Consider the following 20,672-nt stretch of genomic DNA (forward strand, 5'->3'; position numbering starts at 1 on the left):
TATACAAATTTATACAGTTAATATATCAACCTTTTAAAAATAAATCAATACATTTCATAAAGGAAGGGGAAATTACAAAAAGTCATACAGACACAAATTAGTGATGCCAGTTATTGACATTTCTGATACCTGTTTTCAAATTTCTAAATTGCCCTTGATCATGGGTATCCAGAGCATAGCAAAGGTTTGAGAGGAAAATAGAAGGAGCAGGAGAGGAAACTGCAAATGAGGGAACTTCTGGCCACATTCACAAAGCTCACGACACCACCATCATAATCCAGAAACACCCCCACATGGCCTAGAGTCTTTCTGACATATTGAGGTGATAGTGGGGAGGCAGTAGGGAAACTGCACTGACTGTTCTCTCTGATACAAAGAAGTAGAAAAATTCCCTCTGAGTCAAGGACCATGTCACTGTCTCTTGTCCGAGAATCATTACAAAGTCCAATGGCCCAGTTGCAACAGCCCGCCACATCCACCTCCCAGTAGTGCTGACCGGAAGTGAATGACTCAGCTCCCTGGACAAGAAAATATATTTAGATCTTGGTGGAGTGTAGTCGACCCCAGGACCATCGGGACCAGCCTGAACACATCTCAGGTCTTCAAACGCAGGGACATGATGAATGACTCTTTCATTATCTAGCGCAGTGTTCACTTGGAATTGGTTGAGCCAGCCTAGGAGTCCAGGGATGGGCCACACACTGAGCTGGGGGACTGCAGGCCAGGGCAGGAGCGGCTTCACTGACTCACCCCTTTTGGACATGTTTGCATAACGCTAGATCAGCTCCATGTCTGGTTTATGGCACAGTTCCTTGAGCTCCTCATATATCTGCCTCAAAAGTTTCTGCTTCAGGTCCATATTGTATTGACTTTCTTTGAGTTGTTGAAAAATCTCTTTGCTTTCCTCTTCTGTCTTCTCTAAATGATGCTTCTCTTCATGGTAGACTAAGTGAAACACCTTCCAATATTCAGTCTGTTTCATCTTTTTCCACGTACTCATGTAGCTATCCCATGTTCTGATTTTGTTGGTTTCTCTGTTCAGATTTCTTTTATTTTCTTGTATCTTTTTCCACACAGACCTCATTATGTTCAGCAGCTTTTGCCGGTATTCCTCAGCAGTCCACTGAAGGGAACCATGCCTGGGAGCGCCCTGCTGCTCAGACATACAGCAGAGTAAACAACACACATCCTTGGTGACTTAACAGAAGAAGTTCTTGGTCTATCTGTGTATCTCACATATCTCTTCTGCAGGATTTGGTAAGTCACAGGGTCCTTTCTGTTTGGCAAGAAGTACCAGTTTCCTCAAATTGGTGTTGGTTTTCAGGTTCAGTTGATAGGGTGTCTCCCTGCACACAGGGCAGTGAGGAGGCCGTTGGCCTTCCTCCCAGTAGAGACAGAGACACGGCATGCAGAAGCTGTGCCCACGGCCCAGCATGACTGGGTCTATGAAACACTTCACACACACAGGGAACAGGCGACTTCATTCCAGAGGCTTTTGGAACTCATGTTTCTTTGGGTACCGTTAATGCAATGTTCTACTCTTGTGCAGTAAGTAACTCTGTTAATTTCAGTTCAAGGATTAAGTGCTTATTGCCTTGTGGCAGTAACTTCCAAAAGTCTCCACAGCCCAGCCAGCTCCAGACACAACAGCCCAGGGCTCTGGAGAAGAATGAGCTTGGCTCTTTGCTGAATGCTTTATATATTCTCCAATGACCATGCCCATTTCCTCCCAGTGATAGGGTTATCAAATCTCCTTTCGAAGACAAGGGGCTGCTTTTCTGGGCACCTGATGTCCTCTGCTAGCTATCAGAAGTTGTTTTGTGCAGTTTGCTCAGCGTTCAAATGTTCTTTTGATGAATTTGTAGGAGAGAAAGTGGTCTCCCTGTCCTATTCCTCCACCATCTTAGCTCCTCCCCCTGAAGTATATAGTTTTATACTCAATATCAGCTACATCCTCCAAATCTTATAGTCCTGAGGTCTGACTATAAAGATATTAGTTAGTTTTGGTACCAATAGCTTTTATTTCAATTAGTAGAATGTTGATGCTTGCTTTGATGCAAATATGAACTGTGAGTATGCCTCAATTAGCTCCAACTACTCTATAGTTTCTCAACAGAGTTAAGATGGTCACTTTTATCACAGCACTGTGCTGTTTCGCTTAAATTTGTACTTGTATTATTACTGTGAGCTAACAATTTTCTTTCATGTTCAACTTTTTTTTTTTTCAGTGGGTTTTGTCATACATTGATATGAATCAGCCATAGATTTACACGTATTCCCCATCCCGATCCCCCCTCCCACCTCCCTCTCCACCCGATTCCTCTGGGTCTTCCCAGTGCACCAGGCCCGAGCACTTGTCTCATGCATCCCACCTGGGCTGGTGATCTGTTTCACCATAGATAATATACATGCTGTTCTTTCGAAACATGTTTCGAAACATGTTTCGAAAGAACATCATGTTCAACTTTTAAAGTAAATTTCCAGTCTCACTCAAAATGGCTTTACCTTTGACAGAATATACTTCTAAAAGTTTTACCTTGATTTCATGAATGGACTGAAAAAGAAAACATTTTTAGAATTAACAAAAATGATTTAATCACTTGAAGTACCTGACAACACTCAACTGAAACTGAAATTATTTAGCTATTTGCAAAATTCTTCTATCATTGGAGTCAACAAACTTAAAGCTACTGCTTTTGGTGAAAAAATAAATGAAATTAATTTAGAGCAATAGTAATTTACCTCAACAAAAGTTAGGCGTTACAGAGTTGCAAGTATATATACTTTCTTCAGCCATATGTGTTAAATCACCATGTTTAGGAAGTCTCCCTAAAGTAACTACTAATTTTAGTAGTAACTACTACTAGTCTTGACAGTTTTTCAGCAGATTTGATTCTTCTCCTTTTCATGTGGTCAGTAACCCAACTATGGCTTCCACAGTGAACAGTAAACGTCAAGGAACATGTTATGCAAGTTATACATTCCTTATTAAATTAACTTTTCCAAAAAATGAAAATCTAGTACCTTTTTAAACATAAAATACATACTTTTATGTTTTTGAGCTGCTGCCAAAAGGTTTATTGCAAAAACAATGTACTGTCAAATAATAAAAGTTATTAGTTTACATCATACAAGCAAATGGGTTCAATTTACTCTTAATCTGCACAGAACTGATCGGCCTTGATTTCTCACATGTCTACTTCATAGACAACGGACCTCTCACTTATTATATTTCCCAGTGAGTTTCTAAACTGCTACCTGGTAGTTTTATGACTCTTGAAGGCTAGACATGGGCCATACAATTGGTGATACACCAAACAGCCAGCTGGGGCAGCAGTGTCAAATACTTCCATCACCTGAGACAGGAAAGGGCTTTAACTGTCTCCAGACATTCAGTGTACTTTGCATTAACAACTGTCCTATATTCTGTCCTTGATTGGGGTGTCTGAAAGCACTGGGAAAAGAGGAGTTATTGCTGGTTCTCTTTCAGATTTAATAATACCTTAACATGAGAACTTCCCCTACAGTACATGGGTCTCACCCATTAATGGCCTATGTGAGACAAAAATTGAGGCAGAGGCTGGGAGTAGAAAGCAGAGCTCTACCAACCCATCCATCCATGCTGGTTTATTCCAATATAATTATAAGTAACCATTCTCTGTTAAAAACAAAAATCTAGGACAAATGTTAAGTCGGATGGGGTTCTGGGATGGCAGACTTACACTGAGGCTGCACTTGGTGTCCAGGATGTGTATTCGCTTGATCTTTAATGGAGGAGATCTGCCCTTTTTTGCCCTTCCTTCTCCTTCCCTCCTTTTGACTGGAGTGAAGACATAATGGCAACTATCTTGGGCCACAAAGTGGTAAGATAGGAATGGCAGAGCAGTAAGATAAGGGGAGCCTGGGTTCCTGACTTTAGAATCACCATACCAACCTTGGACTGCCTAGTCCCAGATAGTAATAATATGTTAAAAAAAAAAAAGAGAGAGAGAGAGGGAGGGAGAAAAAAATAAATTATTATCTTGTTTTGGTCACTTTTATTTTATAATCACACCAAATTCTAACTGATAAATAAGGACTACATCTACAGTCTTTCTAGAAAGCAGCTTAACAATATGCATCGAGAATACTAAAACTAAACCCTTTGAACCACTTCCAGGCACTTATCTTAAAGAAGTAATCTGAAATGAAGAAAAACTGATGTGTAAAGATGTTTAATGCAAATCTATTTATGACAGTAGAAAATTAGAAGCAACCTAAATATCCCAAAATAAGGAATCTGTTAAATAAACAATACTACATCAAAATAACTGAATACTGTGCAACCATTAGGAAAGCTTATGAAAAATGTTAATGATATGGGAAAATGCTCATGTCATAGATGCAATGGGGGAAAAAGGTAGGATTAAAAAAAGCTTACACATGTTAAGTTTTCACTTATGCTACCCCCAAATCCACACATACAAAGGTATGAATAAACAAATACAGACTGGAAGGAAATAAATGAAAACAGTAACCTACAGTAATTATCTCTGGAGAGTGAGATGATAGGTAATATTTATGATATCGTCTTTATCCTAAGTATTTAACACTACCCTATAATTAACAAATAATTCCATCTGTTACCAAAACAACAACAACAACAACAACAACAACTGGAAATTAATTTCAAAACTCTTTCCTAGCAGTTACCAGTTTTAGCTGGCGTTGATATTGCCATCATCATCATTAACCTCATCACAATTTTACTGAGCATCCCTGTGTGTGGAGTTGGGGCAGCAGGGCGTCCAGACCTCTGCGGCTCCCGCAGTCAACCAAAGCCACCCAAAGGCCGTTCAGATAAGAACAAACCCTGCCCGGTTCTACCTTGGTGTTCTGTAGCAGAGCGAGTCCATTGCAGGCATTTGCTAGAAGAAAGTCTCCACTCAGGATAGCTATTTTATTTCCAAATTGCATATCTTTCAGTGGCCCGTCAGAAGACTGCAATTCATTTAAATTTACTATCCCACGATGTACAAGGAGAGCAGTATGGATAAGTTCTGTGATCTCTGCCAAACTTCTTTGACTAAAACACAAAGGTAAGATTTGTCTGAGTGTAAAGAACACCATCTGTTCAGTATTGTCAGATTTTAGATTTCAACAACAAAATATTTCATAGATTAGTGTCTCTTTTTTCAGGTTATTCCTTTTTAATGAAGTTTTTTTCTATTGAGATATAATGGACACAACACTATATTAGTTTCAGGTGTACAATGTAATGATTCACTATTTGTACACACAGCTCACTCTTGAATAGCACAGAACCATGTGAGTCCTTTTATGAGCATTTTTTCAATAAATACGTAGGTAGTACACAATCTGAGGTTGGCTGAATCTGCAGATGTGGAACCACGGATACAGAAGACAGACTGTGGGCCGTGGACATTCGTGGATTTTGATATCTGAAGTGAGTCTGGGAACCAATCTCCTGTGGGCACCAAGGGAGGACTGTATTGTGAAATGATCACCACAGTAAGCCTAATTAAATCTGTCACCACACAGTCACAATTTTTTTCCCTGTGATGAGAACTTTTAAGATCTACTCTCTTAGCAACTTTCAAACACACAATACAGTATTATTAACCACAGTCACCATTTACACACTATATCCCCAGTACATTATATCTTCATTTTTTTTTTCTTCTTGGTAATATGTAACTAGAAGCTTGTAACTTTTGACCACCTTCACCCATTTTTTTTCTCTCTCCCTTGGCCCATCCCAACCCTCCCCGCCAACCTCTGGCAAACACCAATCTGTTTTATGAGTTCAGTTTTTGGTTTTTGCTTTGTTCTTTATATTTCACAAATAAGTGGAGTCATATAGTATTTGTCTTTGACTTATTTCACTTAGCATTTTGAAGTTTTGTGGAGTTTTGTTTTCTTCTTAAGGTTTCAAATGTACTTTATTTCTTCAATCATGCCATATTTTAATGGGTACACAGTGTTTTTACTTATTTGGCATCAATTATGAGTCCGTTTTGAGGCAATTCAGTATTATATCAGCTAGATGATTACTGATTTAGCTGGTACAATACTGCCAGTAGGGGACAGGGTCCAAAGTATTCTAATCTGTGCTGCTGCATGTACCCATATAGCAACACAGAGTGACCCCGCCAGTATTACCATATTTGCATTGGAAATCAGGTATACATTTCTGGTGTCTCTGTCTTAGCTGAAGCATCAAATTCAGGGAAACATCATGAAAATGATGACAGAACTATGGCAACTGCAGCTGAGGGTTTGGTGTAACTTCGTATCAGGACCCTTGCAAAGAGACTTGAATGAAGTTTTTATTAGAGACTTTTCCACTAAGTTATTTGGGAGCTTTAAGTGGATCCTGACACCTTCCTTCTCTCTACCATTCCCTATTCTCTATCCCATGAGTCACCAGGATTCCCCAGAGAGAAGATGACCAACAACGGCCACCCCCCACAGTTCCATTTAGATACTTTGTTCTCAGTATAAGTTCAGGATTTCTAAGAATCCTTACTAGTATCTTATAAAATTCCAATTTAGGTGGAAATAGAATTTGTGCCAGTCATTAGTCCACGCACTTTTACACATGATCACTTTTAATCTTAAATACAAGGCTGTGGGATTTACAGAGATGAACAGATGTGGTCCCTTCCTTCAAGGACCTTATCTTTCAGAATAAGAACCATGATATATACCTACAGTAGTAATTAAAATAAAGAAGACCCTTGAGGAACTTATAGTATAGGACTGTATCAGATAGCATTTCAGATGTTTGTTTTCTTGTTTATACTTTTCTATAGTTTGTACATTTTCTAAAATGACAAAAGAATTACTTTATAATCATTAGAAAATCAACAATTACTAAAAATTTTAAACCTCATAACTACCTATGAAGGTATTATTAATCTCTTATTTTACAAGTGAGAAAATTGTTACACATAGTATAATGACTTGCCCAAAGGCACACAGTAATACAGAGCTAGAAATGCATTGAAAATCTGTTGCAAATGACCCCATGTGAACCACATTTCTTCATTTCCAGGCCCCTGTGTAGTTCCCTCCACACTAACTTTGGGCTTCACCACGTGACTTACTTTGGCCAAAAAGACATTAGCACAAGTGACATAAGCAAGGCCTGGTAAGTGTTTATGCATTAAGGCTTGTCAATGCGGTCACATGAGTGATCCCAGAATGGTAAGAAATAAAATGGTTGTTTCAAGTCACTAAAATTTAGGATAGTTTGCTCTATAGCAATAGGTATCTGATACAGAAACTGTACATCTAGGAGTGGGTGTTTTGGCAACAAAAGCCTAAACTATGTGTCAACAGCTTTGAGTCTGAATGTTTGGGGCTAGAGGTAAAGGCTGAATAAATGGCAAACTCTCAGTAGAATTTGGAAAGGTAGTGAGGAAACTGTTACTGGAGGATTGAGCAAGGACATATGGTATTATAAGGACATATGGTTATAAAACTTTTGCCTGTGATAACTTGAAAGATAGAAAATATATCTAAATAAAAGCTTAAAAAGTAGGTAGTGAAAGTAGAGAGATCAGAAGAGGCTAAAGCAAAAGCCCAAGGGACAATGTAACAAAAGGATTTGACCTAAAGGTCAAATGTAAGGATTTGACCTAGAATAACAGCCTTAGAAAAGGAGACAAATACATATAAAACAATCAAATAAGAGACTCTTCTCTAAAAACAATGTACTGCTAGTTTCACAACTATAAATTATATAAAGATGCAATAAAGGAACCAAACAATTTGGCATCTACAAAGAAAAAGCATGTTTCTAATTTACTCCTTTTGCTTAAAAAAAGTAAAAGAATATGTAAAAATGTTCCAGTGTACTTAGTGTACCTAACTACAAATTGGGGAAGTAGGAAAAGAGGAACCAGTGAGTTAAACAGCTTCTGAAAAGAGTAAATTCATGGTTTAGATGAAAACCTCACTACATCCCAAAGAAAATCACTGAGGATGGAGGTTTAAGGACTGAGAAGTTAACAGAAAACATTTTTTTCAAGGGAGCTAACATTTAAAACTGTTCTTTAAAAGAGTAACTAAAAGAAATGAATAAAAATGTACTTTATTGGTATCCTGTAAATGTAGTTTACAAAAACGTCCACTGCTACACGTCACAAAAATTTGCACAATGAGATTATGAGCAAGTATAAATCTCAAGAAGGGTTCCGCACTGGATAAATCTCTCATGTAGTTCAGCTTATGAAAGAAAGCAATAACTAGGCAAGTCAAAGTTGTAGGTGTTTTGAATTACCCTAAGGATGAAAATGAATGATTGGGAGCTTTTAATAAAGACATCCATAATCATAAAACTCCATTCATTAAACAAATAGCAATCTTCAAATGCCTCATGGCCAGAAACAACAAAAACAGTGGTAATAATGAAAGTGAAAACCATAATTTGTACAGTACCCACGATTCACAAAGAACTTTTACTTATTTTATCTACTTGTGATTCCAATTACAGCATGTGTGGGGAGTACCTGGTTGGAACATTCAGTTTATGAAAGACAAAGATAGAACTCAGAGCCTCATTGTCATAGTGTCCAATGATGGTTTAAAATGTTTATTTACCTGATGAATAGTAAATGGGGGAGGGGGCAAAGTTACAATGCTACCAAGATTGATATATGCTCACCACAGACTTGTCCAATTTTCACCTTGAGTTCTAGGCACTACAGAAGAAAACTTTTCTGGGAGAAAGTAGGATAGACTTGACTCTCTGTTATAGTAGCTGGAGAAAGTAATCAAATTGTTTCAAAAATCATTTGGTTATACCAAATCAAGTGATTTAGCTCAATCAGAGGGAGATAACAATTCTCCCTCTGCTTATAACAGTTTGTGGGCAAATCCCTTAAAACTCCCAGGTCGTTCGTCTTCTCATCTCTGAAAGGAGGGGAACTGCAGAAAGTCTCTTCTAGCTCTAAGATTCAGGGATTTCTGTCCTAAATTTAATATTCAGTCCTAAAATTTTAAGATTTGGGGATTAAAAAAATTACTTAGACTGGTAGTTAATAGTTACGCGTGTGCCTTGTTGCTCAGTCATGTCCAACTTTTTGGGACCCCGTGGACTGTAAACCGCCAGGCTCCTCTGCCCATGGAGATTCCCAGGCAAGAATAATGATCGAGCGGGGTGCCATTTCCTACTCACGGGGATCTTCCCAACCCAGTGATCAAACCCACATCTCTTGCATCTACTACATTGGCAGGCAGATTCTTTAGCACTAGCGCCACCTGGAAGCCCAGTTAATAGTGAAAAAAGATAAAATTACTGTGATGACTGGTACCTACTTTCTAAAGAAACAGAAATGAACCGACTGGTCATCTTGAAATCTGTTCAGCAATTCCACTCTAGTACTGTGCTCACAACTTCTAAGATTTTATCATTAGAAAAACAACTTCGGGCCACATTATACAACTTTTAATTTAGTGTTACAGCAGTGACAGTATGAAAGAATCTACTGAGTTTCTAATATAAGGGAATAGATTCAGAGCGCATGCACCTTTGGCATTTTGAGCTTACCCCTTCCTCCTGTTTGGAATATGGCTCAGCTGCCTGGGGGCACAATAGAAACTTTAAGCATTTCAAGAGAGCCCACAACCTAAGGATGGTAGAGCAAGAAGAAATGAGAAGCCTGGACCTCTGGTGATGTCTTAGAGCTACACTAGCGCTGATGTACCTGTCTTTACACTTCTTGATATCTGAGATAAATAAATACCACTTTACTTTAAGCTATTGTTTGTTGGACTCAAACTCCTAAAAGACATAGTCAATGAAAACTATATAACAAAAATGATAAAGGTAATTTATGTTTATATTTCTGCACTCTGATTTTATTTACCTAATATTATCTCTTGGAGACAGTTTCATGTTATTTACAAATAAAATCTCCTTGCTCTATTTAACACCTCTTCAGAGGTCCACTGTGTACATGTGCCATACTTTTGCTGCTATAGGGTGAATGAGAAATAAATTTTTGTTTAAGTAATTTTTAAGAATCAGTCCATGCATTACTTTTGGGAAGTCTTTCCTCACTTCCCCAAGGTTAACTCTTTCTGCATTTGAAAGCCTTTGAGCACAACTCAGTCATCTGTTGTACGACGCTGTCATTATTACTTGAGCCGTCTTTCTTCTCGCCACCTCTCTTCTTTAAATGATACTATCCTATTTCCCTAGGCTGCCTATAAATATCTTTTAAACTAATAGTTCTTTACTTAGTAATCAATTTTATAAAGGTAGAGGGAACAGCTGTCACTCTTGAGTTTCAAAAGATAAGGAATGATGTAAACTGAAAAGTCAGATTTACAGACTCAGAGTTGGAAGTGACCCCAGAGGTCAATTAAGCTCAATTAGCCCCTTCCAGCGGAGAAGGCAATGGCACCCCACTCCAGTACTCTTGCCTGAAAAAGCCCATGGACGGAGGGGCCTGGAAGGCTGCAGTCCATGGGGTCAGGAAGTCAGACATGACTGAGCGACTTCACTTTCACTTTTCACTTTCATGCATTGGAGAAGGAAATGGCAACCCACTCCAGTGTTCTTGCCTGGAGAATCCCAGGGGTGGGGTTGCACAGAGTCGGACACGACTGAAGTGACTTAGCAGCAGCAGTAGCAGCCCCTTCCAGGGATAAGCAATAAATTACACAGGAGCCAGGTCTCCGGATGAATAGTTTTATCAGAAATTGTTCCTAATAGTAACTTGCATGCTAAGTTGCTTTAGTCATGTCTGACTCTTTGGGATCCTTTGGACTATAGCCCGCCAGTCTCCTCTGTCCATGGAATTCTCCAGGCAAGAATACTGGAGTGGGTTGCTATTCCCTTCTCCAGGGGATCTTCCTGACCCAGGGCTCAAACCCAAGTCTCCTGCATTGCAGGCACATTCTTTACCATCTGAGCCACAAAGCCAATTTGGAAATATTAACTTGAAATCTCTAAAAATGTTTTACACATTTAAGTTTGTGTTAAAGTAACAGAAGGGTCAATAGTGTTTCATCACACAGGCAAAGGAGATAAAAGACAATAGAGTCTTCTTTCTTATTCTATTTTTTCCTTTTTCTTCCTCTTGCTTTTCTTCTTGAGAGGTCTACGATACAGTAAATAAAAAATATTTCCCCTTAGAAATAACAATTGTTTACCCTTTGCCATTTTCAACAATTTTAAAAGATGTATTTCTTGAAAAAACTTTATTTTGGGAATTTTCAAATATAACAAAAGTTGAAAATGTAGCATAAAGAACCTCTGTGACCCTAATCTTGTTTTACTTACATCTTTCACTCTCCTTCCAGGTTCTTTTGAAGCAAATGTCAGGTTATCATGTCATTCCATCCAAAGATACTTCAACATCCTATTTTCAAAAATGCCTAATAGTGGAAGTGGCTCTCACTTACTAAATTGCTTTGAGCCAATTAATTATAGTATGCTGAGCAACTTTATATAAACTTGCAAGCATAATAATAGTTCAATTAACAGATTAATAAGTAAAATAATGTAAAATGCACAAAAGCTCTCTGGGGTAAGCACTATCTCTACTGCTTCCTTCAGGAGGAAGCTGGGTTGGCAGACTAAGTAACTTGCTCAAGTCTACATAGAGGGTAAACTGCAGACCTGGAGTTCAAGCCCAGGGCTCTCTGATTCTAAAGCCCAAAACACAAAATATACAAAATTCCAGGTAGGCAAGAGTCACTTATTTAAAAGTCATTTTATTTGAGCCCTAAAAGATTTTTTTTTTAAGTTGGAAAACTGATTTTTACATTCATGTGGGAAGAATAAATTTGAAAATTACAAAGAAAATCTTGGAAGAGGCTGCCATTCTAGATTTTAAAACTTATGAAGTTATTGCAATTTTAAAAAGAATAGAAACACCATGAGAACTAATAGACTAGTGGAACAAATTCCAGAAAGAGATCCAAATATATTTGAAAAATTAATTATGTATGATAAAGATAACATTTCCAATTGTTAGAGAAAAGATGGAATATTCTTATATACAAACAATGTTGAGGCAATTGGCTATCTACTAAGGGAAAGAATAATGACGTTAGATCCCTATTATACTCCAGGGATAAAAATATTAGTATATTTAGATAAACCAAATATATAAATGTGAAAAACAAAACTGTAACTTTAGGAAAACATTCTTATGACCTTGGGGTGAGAAAGCCTTGCAAAATAAAACAGGAAGTTATAAGTTATAAAGAAAATAATGAATAAAAATGAGTGGCTAAAATATACAAAAATGTTTATATAATAAAATACAGGCTGAGGCAACACAGATTTGAAATAACACATTTGCAACACACACAACAGGCAAAAGATTACATTCAAAATACATGTGGAGCTTGTCCAAATTGGACAAGAAATTAATAGGAAAAAGATAAACAGCTTAAGAACAAAATGGGAAAGGATATAATGAAGCAATTCCAGAAGAAACACAAATGGCCAAAACCATATAAAATGATGCTTAACTAATAATTTGGAAATGGAATATTATAAGAATAATGAGATAATATTTTTAGTCCATTAGCTTTGCAAAAATGAAAACGATTAGAAATGAGGCAAGCAGGAAGATGAAGAAACCATGAGGCCATCACTTTATTCCTTTGCTCAAGACCCTCCAGTGGCTCCCCATCTCACTCCGGATAAAAACCAAAGTCCCAACAATGGATTATTCCAAGGACCAACACAATCTTCCCCCGAACCTTTACCCTCTTACCTCTATGACTTCATTTGCTACTCTTTTCCTCTTTGCTCACTCTCCTCTAGCTACATTAGCTTCCTTGGGGCTCCCTGAACATGGCAAGCTTGTTCCCACCATAGGGCTTTTGCCTCTTCCTGTGTCTGGACTAATCTTCCCTTATATAATTGCAAGATTTAGTCACTTGCTTTCTTCAGGTCCCTTCAAAGTGTACCTAAGCAGAAAGTCTTCAGGTGCTACTGTGCCAGGTTCCAAACGTCAAGAGGACCAAAGTTCCTTTGCTATCCTATGAATCTCTTCATCTGGCTACTGGCTCCTATGCTTTAATTTTGTTGCTGTTCACTTGCTAAATCAGTCTGACTCTTTGCAACCCCATAACTGCAGCACACGTGGCTTCCCTGTCCTTTACTATCTCCTGGAGATTGCTCAAACTCATGTCCATTGAGTCACTGATGCTATCTAACCAGCGCATCCTCTGCTGCCCCCTTCTTTTGCCTTCAGTCCTTCCCAGCATCAGGGTCTTTTCCAATGAGATGGCTCTTTGCATCAGGTGGCCAAAGTATTGGAGTTTCAGCTTCAGCATTAGTCTTTCCAATGAATATTCAGGGTTGGTTTCCTTTAGGATTGATGCTTTAATGCCCTCAGTAATAAACCATTCTTCTGATCCTTTCTTTGCCCTTCTCTCCACCATGGGGAGGCTGACCCCCTACACTCTGCATCTCCTGAGCTCCCATACAAGCTAGCTGGTTTCCACTTAGATTGGAAGCTGACAGAAGGAAACTGGAGTTTGGGAGGAGAGAGAGATATTTATTTCTTCTCTGCTGCCTCCATGTCTATTGGTCTTAACCAGATGGTCTTTCCTTCACAACTTGAGCTGTGATTCTGAAAACACCATTTCCACCCTTGTTCCATCAGCCTCACAGACAGGAGAACCAAGAAGAACTACAATCTTGCAGCCTCCAGAACAAAACCCACCACCACAAAAAGTTAAACTAAACAAAAAGGCACAGGATTATGTCCCAGATGAAGGAACAAGAAAAAAAAACCCACAAAGTGCACAGGACCAGTAAGGCCTTTGCTGACTACTCCATTTACAATAGCAACCTTCCATTCCAGTCTGCACTCCCTAGCTCTACTTCCTGCCCTTTTTCCCCTCCACAGCACTTATACTAGTTATTTCATCTGTGTTTTGTTTCTCTCTCCAGGGTCCCACAAAAAGAAAGTTCCACAACAGCAAAGAATGGAGAAAGTAGGGAGGAAACCTGATAAGAGCAACAGAATTCCTTACATATACTTCAAAAATACCAAAATAGCAATAATAAAAAGAAACAGTATATGCTTTTAACACTAGGTAAAAGGAACTTTCATGGTGATAACTTTAACTGTCAACTCTGAATTTAAGGTTTTCCATGACTGCAGCAATCAAAACTGATCTTGCTTCATCCTATCATATGGGAATGAGAATTCTGATTTTAAAAATGGTGACTGAACCCAGAATCTCAAAGCTGTAGGCTGCAGTAATGGTAACTTCCAAATAGAGATCAAGTCACAGGTTCAAGGGCTGAAATATTGACCAGGCCTTCTTTCAGCTCTGACCACACACACTGAGCAATCCTAAAAACGACTGGGGGCTCTGCATCTCTTTTAGGAAAGCTCACCTGACAGTCTAAGTTAGCATACAGAGAAAAGAGGCAGAAAGCAAACAGCCTTTGCATCTGGTCTCATTGAAACGATTAGATATCTAAGCAATGTTAGAATCTTTCTGTCCCATGAAAACACAAGATCTCAAAGTGAGGGGTAAGAAAAGACAAAATCCTTAAGTAGTACTTCAATGAGAACCTTTAAACAAAAGTAAAGTTCTCTCATATTCAATATTGTAATTTTGAGCTACTAATAGTTTGGCAGAAATGATTTTTAAATAATTACAACTAAACACAAAGATTTATCCCTCTTGATTAGTTTCCATAAAAGAAAGTTCAGTATTTTTAAAAATTTTAAATAAAATTACATATATTTAATGTGTACAACATGATGCTTTAATAAACATATAGTGAAATGATTCCTACAGCTAAGTTAATTAACATATCCATCTTCTTACAGTTACTTAAAAAAAAAATGGGTGACAGTTCAGTATTGATGTGTTCTGTAATTAATTCCCTCCATACCTGCCAACAATCTACAGAGAGGTGAGCTGCCTTCAGTGGTGGTACTCATACTTGAGAAAGCAGAGGATGCAGGGACTCAGCAGGAGTCATAATAGTTACTACTAGAAATCAGCCAACCAAAACAAAACCTGTAATACAGTTTCTCTTTATGCATGAACATAATAAAGTTCTGCTTAGTGATCATTTAATACACCTGTGAAACTAATAAACCATAACCAAGCTAGGTAATTTACTGCCCTTAAGAACATTTCAAGAAACATTATTTTGAAAAACTAGACACAACTTGACACTGTCACATAATTATCTTGCAGGTTACCAAGATGCTTATTATAAGGAGAGGTACAGCTAACCTAAGAGTATGTGGTTTCTGGAAAGGCGGCTGAGCTGGGCTGGGCTGCTCTCTGCCAGAGAAGCAAAGGGCAAGCCTAGCTAGGCCTCCTTAGCTAGGTCCCTAAAAGTACTTTCCGGTTTGCATATCACAAAACGGGTTAAAAATACTTGAGATTACAAAAAAAACCTAACAAGACATCTGGGTGCTGCGGCTGTCACTGTCAGGACAGTCCTTGGAGGGAATGCCCGTATCAATTCGGTTTATCAGATGGACAGCTGATCAACATTAAACAGATTTGCTCTGGGCAGACCGAGCTGAGCTTCCTGACATGAATTCCAATGAGAGCCCTCTGCACTCTACCACTGAGCTCTGCCATTTTTTACTGTTGCAGCTCCCCGGACATATGGGAATCCCTAGTGATGAGCACATAAAGCTGCCTCTAACTCACGTGACGGCTCATTTCCCCCGGCTGAAGGCAGACATTAATATCCTGAGGAGATCAGACCCACCTCTCTGACCCCCATCTACTGAAGCAAAACCACTGTCCTATTTCTTCATTTAATAAGCTTTTAATGAAGAAAAGCAAAATCCCCTCTCTGACTGCAGCACAGTTCTACATGAAATGGTTATACAAATACATCTGATTCTGTGTCAAAGTTTCCAAAAACCCTGTCCCCCTCCTCACTGGAGTGTAGATTCTGTCACTTGCCCCCCTACAGTGTCATTCTTTCTGCTGAAATACAAGAGTCTGGTTCTCTGCTCTGATAATTATGAGCCATCGCTACATTATGGCAGGTGGAGGATTAAAGAACTGGTTACAATGAGCAAGCTGGTGTTTCAATTTTCAATATAAACCTTTCTTCGAAGATTCATCATGGAGTTATGAAATTTCCTACAGGCTCAATCAGACTGGGAGAAAAAACAGTTCAGTGAAACCCATAAAGTACACCAGAAAATGCTTGGGAGCTATATTAGAATGTGAGAAACCTAAAAATATTTAGTGAATTGGAGCTGGCATACATACTTTGGTTGTAGAAGTGGGATGGCAAACAAAGAAGATAAGCAGATTTTTACCTGTGATTCTTTAGGAGATTGTTTAAAAATAAGGGGAATCAGAATCATTACTGAACTTTAGTGCTGGATCCACTGCCTATTGCCAGGGCTTTGTGAGTTCTGAACTGTTCATGAGAGACTGCGGTGTGAGTTTTCTCTTCTTTTGAAAGCAAGTAGGGGTTAGGAGAAATGCGAAGGCTGCATGTTAAATGGGGCACAGGAAGCACTGTGGGAGTGAAATGTCATTCTGCAAAGACCTCTCCAACTGAATAACAAGAGGCAATGGTGTCTGAAAAGGGAACCTTGGCAGGCTTCATTTAGACCATGAAATGTGTCTGAGGCTGGGAGATGTGAAGGTAAGGTGAGCATAAAGTGGCAAAGATTTGTTTCGTATGAAAAAAGGTGTCAGGATACAGGCTATGTAATGACATGCTTTAAATCTGATGACTTACACCGGCTATCTAATCAACCTAGGAATCCAGAGTCACAGATCCTAAATGTTACCCCAAATATTTTGCGTATGCAAGGATGGTGGGTCCCCATGTGTTTAAACCATGGACGGTAAAAACCATGGGCGGGTACTCAGCGTGCAGGTTAAGGCACAATTCATAACCTACTACAACCCAGATATTTAGATTTTTTTAAAAACAAAATCTCATTTAATCTTCACCAAGTTTACTTATTAACTCCATTTTATAGATAAAGAAATAGATTTCTACAAGGGAAAGAAATGTCAGAGAGCCTCTCCAGGAAATACTACCCAAGAGAGGGAAAGACGGGAAGATTCCACATCAAATGGCATTTCCAAATACCACTTTAAACAATTAGATCCTACAAAATACTCTTGTTACCAGGCAGAAAGCTATTTTCAGATCACATATATGGCTATAAAAACTCTTAATATGGTCACTGAAGGCTACTTTATCTTCTTTTTTAAAAACGGGTTTGTTGAGATTTAATTTATTATCATAAAATTCATCAATTTTTAACTGTACAATTCACTGAATTTTACTATTTACAGAGTTGTTAAACCATCACCACAACCAAGTTTTAGAACATTTCCATCACCCTAAAAAATAAACCTGATGCTCATTTAGAGTCATTCCTTATTCAGGTTCTTTGTTTTGATTTTTGTTTTAATTTTTCAAGTATTTGAAGTTTTAAATTAATTATAAACAGCAACAATTATAAAATGGAAATGTCAACATACTTTTACTAAAAAATAATACAATCTATGACAAAGAATAAAATGCCCACATGATATACATGTTCTTCAAACCCAAATATAAGTAACAGATCTATCAGGTGTCAGAAAGTAAAGTTTGCTTCTTAAAAAACTGACTATAAGGTATCTCAAAGAACATATGCAGAAAATGGTATCCATATACAACTTTCAAGCAAATTACTTTAAAAGGTAAACGTACACAGTCTGTTTATTCACCAAAAATTCCCCAAACAAACAAAAAAAACCCATATTATTTTAAAATCACACCCCACATCCCAGGCAACCCTTCAGTTTCACATTTCTCCTTTAGTGTGTTTTTGTTTACATCCAAAGAAACAACACATACGAAGTCATGAAAAAGTCTGTGAATCACAATTTAGATGTGATAAAAAGCTATCTTCATTTCTTTTTTTCAAATTACACTACTTTATTTAATTTTAGTATGGACTTACTGTGTGTTAACCGGAATGAAAATCCTTGACTACTGATTTCAAGTGAAACAAGCATGCCATCCAAATTTCTTTTTCATAGGAAAGTGGTACAGGAAGATTAAGATAGGATTAAAAACTCACCTTTAAACCTTCACAACAGTTAAATGGACTACTTACAAAAATAAATCATACAAGTCAGATGAAAGCATACTTTTATGGAAAAAAAATCAAAACAATATAAAAATATATTGAGCTACACTGTTCAGTGTGGCAGACACTAACCACATACAACTATTAAGGACTTCAAACATCACTGGTCTGAATTTGGATGTGCTTAAGCATTAAAGACTTAGTAAAAAAAAAATCTCAGTAACAAATGCTTTATATTGACGATGTTAAAATGATAATATTTTAGCTATGTTAGCTTAAATAAAATATATTATTAACAATAATTTTACTCATTTGTTTTCTTTTATATTTTTAGTGTGGTTACTAGCAAATTTAAAATTATATTCCTATGAGGTCCTACCAGGTTCATCATCCCTTCATCCTACTTCCTTCTCCAGAAGTTATCTGTCTTGCAGTTTGGCGCATTTTCTCAGGTTTTTTTTTCTACATGTAAACATGTTTACAGAGACTTCTAAGACCACATTATTTTTGGCTGCACCTTCCCCACCCACCTCTAGTTATCTTTGCCTTTCCCAGTGTCTAACCATGGCTTCTCATCCTGGCCTTCTGGACCCACAGTGCTCACCTCTACTCCTGGAAAGGCAAGTAACATGCTTATTTAGATAAGCACACATTTTAAGAACATAGTTTTTAAACAAACAACTAACCAAATATACATTCAAAGGACGGCCAGGTGTGCACACAGTTCTGCCAATCTTGTATTGGTGATGTGCCAGGCACTGTGCCTGGTGCTGCCCTCACCCCATAAACACACTGGAGTACTTACCAGTCCCAAGGAGCTTAAAGCCTCGCAGGGACAAAAAAACAAAGCCAAAACCCACAAAACCATTGTATATTAATGCGTATAAATGAAACCTAGAAAAATGATACTGATGAACCTATTTGCAGGGCAGACGCAGACACAGACACAGACGCAGACACAGAGAAAAGACTTGTGGACACAGTGGGGGAAGGAGAGGGTGGAATAAACTGAGAGAGGAGCATTGGAACATATACATTACTCCACGTAAAACAGATAGCCAGTGGGAATTTGCTCTATGATGCGGGGAGCTCAAACCTGGTGCTCTGGGACAACCTAAAGGGATGGGACGGGGTGGGAGGTGGGAGGAAGGTTCAAGAGGAAGGGAACATATGTATATCAATGGCTGATTCATGTTGCTGTATGGAACCAACACAATACTGTAAAGCAATTATCCTCCAGTTAAAAGTAAATTGCAAAAAATCCCAACAAAGCTAGAAACAGAGACATCTGAACAAGCCCCCTGTTCACCTCAGAAAATACATTAGCTTTATGAAGGGATAAAACTATATATCCCAAACAGCAAACATGTTATTCACGCTTTCAACTGAAATACAAGGCCGCATCTTAAAAAGTTTGGATTTAGATAATTAAATGGAAGGAATTCCCTGGTGGTCCAGCGGTTAGAACTCACTGCTTTCAATGACATGGGCCCAAGTTTGATCCTTAGTCAAGGAACTAAGATTCTGCAAGCCACCTGGGGCAGCCAAAAATTAAAAAAGAATTAAACAATGATCCTGAAGCTCATTTAATATACTTCCAACCCATAGACAAGCAGTTCTATTCCAAAGACATTTTTTGTAGGCAAGCAGTTGAGAGTATGGCTGCCTGTATTATTGTGCTTATTCTGAGCAAACTCTGCAATGTCTAACTTTCCAAGTAATCTGATCTTTTTCCTCTTCTTATGGGCTTTATCCTGCCTTTCATATTTTTATACATTTTCACATTTAATCATCTTGGCACTCTGTTACCATTTTTATCTTCCTCACCCAGTAATCTAGTTAGTTCTTATGTCCACAGCATGATTTTCTCAAAGGATACCATCTTCCTTTCACCATTCTGCATTCTAAGACATTCTTTGAATCAAGTCCAATCATTTAAAGAGTAATCTAAGCCTACAGTAATCATTTTAAAAATACTGATCCCTCTTTTATTTATAAATGTGTAAGTTTTAAAAAAGAAGGCTGTAAAGAATAAGATAAACCTGAAATAACTAAGTCACCAACTTCCCTTATTAAAAAGCTTCCTGATAGTTGGCAATACCAAACGGTTCACAAGCTAATTTGGAAGTCAAAGCTCAACAAAATGTAGTAAGAAATGAGAAAGAGTTATTTAATAGACACGCACTCAATTCAGATTATATTTACTTCTACTACAATAAACTATGTTAACCTTAATATACATATAACAACATGAAATAGCTCACTCCTGAGTTGATTTATGGGAGAAAAGCTTTGAAAGCAATACCTTGACTATTTGTAATTCAAACAAGTCAGAATAGGTGAAAATTGAGAAAACTGTTAATCTGGGTTATCTGATTATCACCATTGTCAGTAAAATTATTAATAGAGTACCTACTTGCCAGACCCCAGAAATGTAAATTATAAAAGTGTTTTTTTTTTCTATCCATGAGTATGTATCAAGTTATGAGTACACATGTACTCTTTTTCTTAGCATTGTTTAAGACATGGTCTGCGCCCTGAGGACTCACCATTTAGTTGCATATAGACTACAATGACAAAAATAATTAACCA

At 37.9% G+C, this 20,672-nt stretch overlaps 1 protein-coding gene across 5 annotated transcripts in view; it reads right to left on the minus strand.

Moving 5' to 3' along the window:
* PDSS2 (decaprenyl diphosphate synthase subunit 2) overlaps positions 1-20,672 on the minus strand; it is a 273,431-nt gene that overhangs the window by 115,243 nt on the left and 137,516 nt on the right. For all 5 annotated transcript variants that reach the window (XM_043439220.1, XM_043439217.1, XM_043439216.1 and 2 more), the window contains one exon: positions 4,867-5,065. In XM_043439220.1, coding sequence (XP_043295155.1) covers positions 4,867-5,065 — 199 coding nt within the window. The remainder of the gene's footprint in view (positions 1-4,866; positions 5,066-20,672) is intronic.

The sequence above is a fragment of the Cervus canadensis genome, chromosome 20 (genome assembly GCF_019320065.1).
Source record: "Cervus canadensis isolate Bull #8, Minnesota chromosome 20, ASM1932006v1, whole genome shotgun sequence".
Taxonomy (NCBI): Eukaryota; Metazoa; Chordata; class Mammalia; order Artiodactyla; family Cervidae; genus Cervus; species Cervus canadensis.